Raw genomic sequence first — 8,041 nt, 5'->3', positions numbered from 1 at the left:
TAAGAGTTAATCTTTTTCTGTCTATGACTTACACTGGGTAACATTTTGACCATTCTTTCAAGATACGTGGTATATTAACTTTTGTTACAGAATTTTGTTTTATTTTTTATAGAAGAAAAGTGCTTTGCTATTTTCTTTAATATCTACTTGTGTTACATTAACACAAAAATTTAAAATTTTGAAAATTTTAAAAATCTGTATAAGCTACAGTTCAAAACAGACATACTTTACTTTGCTTTTATAATAGCTATATATTTGCTTGAGTTCAGTACCACAAATAAATGGACCAGTAGTTAAAAAAAAAAAAAAAAGCCCCAAGACAGTGGCACCATGACATTTCAGCTATGAAAACCAAACACCTACAAGCTTATTCTATCCTCATACTCTCCCCTTATGCATGGACAGCCCTGGGTAGATCTTCAGGCTGTATATATGCTGCTTTGGGCATCTCTTTGAATATTTCTTCTTATGCTAGAAACTAAAGTTGTTTTGCTTAGAATGATCTTACTCTATATGCCTTTCTACCCACATAGTGATCTACTGGTATGCAAACTGGAGTTTAGAGTCAGAGACTTTCACTGGAACCCTGAATCAATCCTTTCCTGGCTCTACTATATGAATTCCTTACTTATATTTTTGTTGCCTAAATTTTGTCAACCACATATTGAGCATAATAGTATGTACATTACCAAAGAGGTTGTGAAGAGCCAATAACATAATAAGGCAGTTCATACAACAATTGGAAGCTAAATAGCAGGTCCCTGAGTTACAGCTAAGATAGTGGGTGGTAGATGTTCCACTGACAACATTATTCAGACAATGACCTGATCTTTTACTTAGAAAATGAATCTTTCTAACAAAGAGTTTTAACACTCTTTTCTGCAATAGCCAGAGAACAAAAGGAAATATAGGATTAGAATATTTGTAATAAGAAATTAAAGCATTATTATAATTTGAGAAAAAAAACTTCAAACTCCGGTTAAGAGGTCCCTAGTGGCATGTATTTAGCAGAGTATACTGGAATCAGAAAAACTCCAAACCTACAACATTGCTAAAAACCACACAGGGAGGACTTTCGACAAATACTAAGTATTTGGACAAATAATAAGAAAACACTCAAAACTTTCTTCAAGTAGCAAGAGTAGTCCTAATACAAAGATAACACTCCAACTCAAATGGGATTGAAATGGATACTACACAGGTCAACCAAAAAACAATCAGCATTACTCTGCCAATATTGTACAAGAAAAAGAATCCAGAGAGAACAGAAGACTATACATTTACCTTTCTTAGTAAAAAGAAACTGAATGACATCAGAACTGCCCATCTGTCCTCCAGAAAGATGGATGTATAAGGAATAAGGCAAAGATGTCCATCCATTCTCACCACTCAATACAGTTCTTGAAATTTTAACTACAGTTATTAGACAAGAGAAAAAATAAAAGGGATACAAATAAGAAAGGAAGAAGTCAAATTATCCTTATTTGCAGATGATATGATCCTGTACTTAGAAGATCCTGTCAACTCCACCAAAAGACTTTTAGAGTAAATAAATGAATTCAGCAAAGTAATAGGATATAAGATCAACATAAAAAATCAATAGTTTCCAATAAAATCTGATTGGAAAAAGAGAAAAAATTTAAAAAGCGTAAACATTTAAGCACTGAAAATGCTACATTAACATCAGTTCAAAAAACATCAACAGTTTTACTATACACCAATAGCAGCCTAGCTGATAAAAAAAATCAGGAAAACAATTATATATATAGATAGAGAGAGAGAGTTTTGGGGATTTTGGGGGGGGGTTGTTTTGTGTGTATGTTTGGTACTGGGGATTGAACTCACAATCTCATGCTAGCCAGGCAGGCACTTGTGCCATTGAGCTAAATCCCCTACCTTATTTATAATATTTTTAAAAATACTACAGGGGCATTCTAACAAAGGAGATCTCTACAGTGAAAATTTTACAACACTGAAGAAGAAATTGAAGAAGGTACAAAAAAATGAAAGACCTTCTGTATCTATGGATTAGCAGAATTAATACTATCAAAATGGCCAGATTAATAAAAGTGATCTATAGATTCAATGCAATCCTCCTCAAAATATTGACATTTTTCACAGAACAAGAAAAAAACAACCCTAAAATTCATATGGAAATACAAAACACCCAGAATAGCCAATGCAATCCTAAGTAAAAAAAGCAAGGCTGGAGGCATCACAATATCTAATTTCAAACTATACTACAAAGTCATATTAACAAAAACAACATGATAGTGGTGCAAAAATAAAACAAAGACCAATGGAACAGAATAGGGGACACAGAAACAAACCTGCACAATTAGAGCCCTCTGATCTAGGCAAAGGAGCCAAAAATATACACTGGAGAAAAGAGAACCTTTTTTTTTTTTTTTTCAGTACTGGAGATTGAACCCAGGGCCTGTACACTGAGTTACATCCCCAGCACTGTTTTGTTTTTTATTTTGATACAGGATCTTGGTAACTTGCCCAGATTGGGCTGAAACTTGCAATTCTTCTTCCAAAAACCTCCTAAAATGCCAAGATAACTAGAGTGCACTACCATGCTGAGAGACAGTATTGTTAACAAATGGTGCTAGGACAACTGGATACCCGCTTCTAGAAGGCTAAAATTATATCTCTACCTCTCACTCTGTACAAAAATCAATTCAAAATAGATCAAAAACATAGGTATAAAACCTGAGACCTCAAATTTGCCAAAACATAACAACGGGAAAACACTTGGAAGTCACAGGCACAGGCAAAGATTTCCTGAATAAGACTTGTACAAGACCGGAAATAACTGCAAGAAGCAACAAACGGGACTACACCAAATTAAAGTTTCTGCACAGGCATGGAAATAATTGATGGAGTGAAGAGACAGACTATAGAACAGAAGAAAATCTTTACCAGATACTCTTTCAACGGAGGATTAATAACTAGAATATGTAAAGAGCTCAAAAAATTTAAGATTAAAAATCAAACAGACTAATCAATAAATGGGCAAATGAAGTCAACAGATACTACACAAAAGATGTAAAAATGTGTAACAGGTATATGAAAAGCTGTTTAGCATTTTTAGTCACTAAGGAAATGCAAATGAAAACTACACTGAGATTTCATCACATTATAAGTCAGAATGCCTATCATCAATAATAAAAAAACAATATATGCTGTTGAGGCTGCAACGAGGAACCTTCTACACTGCTGGAAGGAATGTAAATTATGAAAACCATGATGCATTCCTTAACTAAAACTAAAGCTACTATTTGATCCAGCTATGCCATTACTCAGTATATATTAGAAGCAATTAAAATCATCATGTTATCGTAGTATCTGCATATCAATATTTACTAAGGCATAATTCACAATAGCCAAGATATGGAACCAGTCTAGGTGCCTATCAACAAATGAAAGGATAAGGAAAATGTGACATATTACCCAATATAATACTCAGTCACAAGAAAGAATGAAATTCTGTCATCTATATGAAAATGGATGATCTAGAGACAACTATGTTGAGCAAAATAAACCAAACTCAGATACACATCACACATTCTCCATAATATATAAAATCTAAAGAAGATAACAAGAATGTAAAAAGGAAATTATTAATAGACAAGAGAAAGGCAACAGCATGGAGTGTAAGAGTGGGTCATGAGGGGGATAAATACGAGCAAAATTGTATTATAGGCATTCACAGCCCCCAAAATGTTAAACTAGTGGGGGACAATGGAGAAATGAGGATGGCAGGAGATGAAAATGAGGAAAGTACGTTTTATACATATACAAATCTGCCAAAACAAAACCCATTAATTCATTAATTTTTAAAAAGAGTGAAAAAGAAAGAAATATTGATGCATGGATGTTGAATAGACTGTATAGTATATACATCTAAAGTATGTTTTTCACTGATTCGTTGTAGAAAATTAACAAAATGTAAAAAAAGTTATTTAAAAATTCCTACCCAAAAATAATTGCCATTTACATTTTTGTTCTTCCCTTTAAACTTTTGTTGAAATGTATATAAAATTGGTACCACACTGTTTATTTTTACAATTTTTATTTAATGTCATAAAATGTTCTTTGACTATAAAATAATAAGTAATTGCATACTATTTCATAAAAGCAGTTGGTATTGCATGGACTTAGGGTAAGTCTTAAGTTATTTGACAAAGGTAATTGATACTCAAGCAGAGTTCCTAAAAGCATGAAGATGTTTCTCATGAACAGCCCTAGAATTCAGACATAAGCAGTTCAGAACTGGGGCAACTTCATCACATCAGGAACCAGACAACATCAATTTTGGGCTAAATAACTCCACTATTGCTAAGTATTCACTTCAAGTACAAGATCTAGCATGGTCAATCATTACACCACCATCCAATCCATGGCAAAGGGAAAGGGAGGGCATGACTCTTGTAGAGGCACATCTAGAAATCATACACATCACTTCTACTCACACTTTACTGGAAGAACTTGATCATAAGGCAATAAGGCACCTACTTATAAAAGGAAGCTATAAAATATAACTTGGTTGCCATAATACAGGACAGTTAAGAATTTGATTGCTATGTTAGAGAGGAGAAGGAACAGACATTGGAGGATCCATGAAGAATTCTGGCACTCATTTAAAATTGTTGTACAGTTTAATTGTTCTCAGTAACCCTTTTTTCTATTAATTTTAAGACTCTCACATGACAAATACCTTCAACTTTCATACTATACAGCACTTGGGAGGCTGACGCAGGAGGACTCCCTCAAGTTCAAGGCCAGCCTGGACTACTTAGGGAGCTGAAAGTCAGCTAAGCTACATAGCCAGACCCGGCCTCAAAAACAAACAAATAAAAAACAGTTTTATTCTATAAAACAGTGAGTGGCTTGCCACTCTCCCTGTGAGTCAGGGGTAACTGTGGGCTGGACAGAGAAATAAGAAGGGCCCTTCCTATAAGCTAGTTTGGGGCTGGGAGACAAGAAGAGACAAACTACTCCTCCAGCCCTTCCCCTAAGCAACCAGCTGATTCAGAGGTACACAGACTGAGTTGATAGCAACTGAGGTTCAAAAAAAAATCTTAATGCTTATATTGTTTCATAGACTTTGCAGGTGTAAAACCAGTAGTCTGAGCATCTATTTAGAGGATAACAATATGCAATATAGCAACTATGGGGGATTTTCTTCTGTCTTGTTCTTGAAATCTAATACTGTTCTCACTGTTTTATTTATTATTTAGATTGGTTTTATTCTGTTCTGTTTTATTATATCTGATAGTATGGACAGTTATTTTGAAGAGGCATTATGGTAGCAATGGTTGATTTCCTATTATCTATTTTGAAGTCCTGTATCACTTTCACTGTTCTGTTTTGACTAGCTTTACTCTGTTTTATTTTTTTGGTTTTATTCTCTTTAAAATAAAATAAAACAAATAAAATGTTGATTTAGGTAAAACTTGCTATTACAGTCAAGATTCTAAAAGTAAAAATAGAAAAAGTCAGCAATTTGTAAAATTTGAAGACATTTATTTTGAGATTTATAAATATAAGTTTTACATACATTATATGAGCAGTTTTTTAAAATTACATAATTAAAAATAATTAACATTCAATTCTATTTCAAAACTTGTCAACATCCCATTTTCATACTCTTGTTCCTCTGTAGTCATAGTCCTGTTGTCCCAGTTCCAGAAATTGTTCTCTTAGAGGATTGTGCACTTCATAAATGCAGAAACCAATGGAATAAGTTCACCAAAGTCAAGCACTCCCACTACCAAACCAATGGCTGTTCTTGGCTTTCCAATGAATTCCATATTAGATGGTAAGACACAGTACTCTATAAATTTTTGCTCTGATGGTGCTAGCTTCAATATGTGGAACTTGATTTTGACCTTACCTTAGCCTATCTGTGGATTTCAAGATTCATGAAACCATTTTGGATTTGGCTTCATTATTATTCATCATTTCTATCCACCTATCAAGTCCAACTCTTTTCTCCTTGTCAGATCTAGCCTAGAAGTTCAGTACTAGGTTTCTTAGCAATAATAGTTCATTTACTCTCACTAAGTAAATATGAAGACCCTTTGCCTATCTTTTCCCACAATGTATACCTATTCTTTTTACCATTTTTTCCTTTTTTTCTCTGTAACCTTTATCACCCTCTTTTCTTTTTTGCACCCACTTGTCACACTGTAAGGCAGTCCACTGGGTTTCAATCACCACTAACCTACCACTGACCCAAGTCATGGCTCTCTAAACTGAAAAAAATTAATGTGCACCATAATGTACTCCTTAACGGGAGGAAACTTCCCACTATATGTACTTGAGTAGTTAATGGAACAATATAGTAATTTCTATTAGCCAGGAACACAGTGGCTATAGCAGTGCTAGCAAAGCTTTTTTGCCCAAACTACAACATCAGACCCACTTATTCATCATTAAGTACCAACACTGAAATTAAACCTGAATACTGATGTTTTCATTTAGAAAAAACAATTCATACACTAACACCTTTTGTTTTAAAAGAAAAAAAGCACATGTGTCATAGGTCTGACACCACAGGGTTATAGGAAATAATGTAAGTTATGTCTCAAGCAAGCTCCTTAGAGAACATACCTTATTTTAAAATATTAGCAAAACTACACAAAATTAACAGAAAAATAGGTACTCAAAGGCCTGGAAAGTCAGATAAAGGATCACAAAAGTAATTCTTCAGATTACTGGGAACACAACCATCTTACACCCAAATTATGAAATGACCTCAGCCAAAGTTTACTAGTGAAACTCCTCTATTTGTTTTTTTGTTGTTGTTGTTGTTGGTGTTGTTGGGTGCCGGGAATCAAACTCAGGGCCTCACATTTGCCAAGCAGGCACTGTGCAACCGAGCTAAACCCCCAACCCTGACTATTTGTTGAAACAGAGTATCTTCTTTGCTTTTGTTTTCAGTTGAGGATGTGTAAGAATGATGAGAACAGAATGTCCTGGAGGGTAAAGAGAGGAAATAATTACACAAAAGGCTTTGACTCCCAGGCCCATCCTTGCATAAGAAGGGAGATAAAAGAACAGGGTCGCAGCTGAATATGGAACATAGAGGATGAGGAAATAGATCATCAGCTTCATAGCACCTACATGCGCTTTAGTCTGAGGATTCCAAAACCCAGTGGAGTTTCTCTCCATCCTCTGTACATGTTTCCTCAAGGAATGTATTAACAGAGATGCAGAAGTCACATTAAGGATAAACTGGAATAATGAGTTCAAGACCAAAGAGACCACCAAAGTCAAAATGCTTTCATTGAGGTCAAACCATGTGCCATTTCTCCCAGTCATAAATTCAGGGACACGTGATATCTGTCTGAGCACAAAATACAGGAGGGTGGTGATGACAGAAATCAGCATACAGCCCAGCAGAAGTCTGGTGATCTTTTGGGAAATAATCCGTTTCAGCAAGAGGAACACTGAGTGTTGGAAATTAGTAATCTTCACACAATACAAGCAGTTGAGCAAGGTCACAAACCAGAGACTGCTAGAGTCCAAAAGCTTCCAAAACAACAACAAAAAAGCAAAAAGGTGGACTGATCTTTCAGCATTTGAAGCAATGAAATAGACAATGTTCAGTAGAAACAGTCCCAGCATAAGAAATCTGCTGATGCTCAAACTGAAAAGTATTCTATCAGAAGAAGAGACTCTATGGTTTTTAACCCAAGTCTTATAAATGATCACTGTAATAAACAAATTCATAATCACCCCTACAAAATTTAAAAAAATTGAGGTAATAATAACAAATAAGTGAACCACCTGAAGCATCTTCACGGAAGGAGGATTCAGCAGTTGTGGTGCTGGTGGTGGGCCAGGAGAAATACTGAAATGTATAAGCAGGAACTAATATCCAGTTGGGAAGGATGTCTCCTTTTTTACTTTTCCTCAGCATGGCAAATGAGCCATGTGTGGTCTAAAAGCCAGCTGCTTTCACTGAGATGCAAATGTTCCAAGCATTGCATTACTGTTTCTTCATTCCTATGCTTTTGTAATGGTGGAC

General features: G+C 35.0%; 1 protein-coding gene across 1 annotated transcript; it reads right to left on the bottom strand.

Annotated features, from left to right (window-relative positions):
- Window positions 1–1,777: 1,777 nt before the first annotated feature.
- Window positions 1,778–7,817, bottom strand: Tas2r4 (taste 2 receptor member 4). The gene has a single exon (XM_063250625.1). It carries the CDS (start codon window positions 7,807–7,809, stop codon window positions 6,910–6,912), a length of 900 nt encoding a protein of 299 aa, XP_063106695.1. The 5' UTR covers window positions 7,810–7,817; the 3' UTR covers window positions 1,778–6,909.
- Between the last annotated feature and the right edge of the window lie 224 nt (window positions 7,818–8,041).

The sequence above is a fragment of the Cavia porcellus genome, unplaced genomic scaffold (genome assembly GCF_034190915.1).
Source record: "Cavia porcellus strain 051 isolate PalLab524CR breed Dunkin Hartley unplaced genomic scaffold, mCavPor4.1 scaffold_6, whole genome shotgun sequence".
Classification (NCBI taxonomy): Eukaryota; Metazoa; Chordata; class Mammalia; order Rodentia; family Caviidae; genus Cavia; species Cavia porcellus.
Note: the sequence above shows the minus strand (reverse complement) of the source record. Positions and strands in the feature narration are given on the sequence as shown.

Coding starts and splice junctions, on each gene's coding strand:
- Tas2r4 (XM_063250625.1), bottom strand. CDS start 7,809: ATGCTTCAGGTGGTTCACTTATTTGTTATTATTACCTCAATTTTTTTA.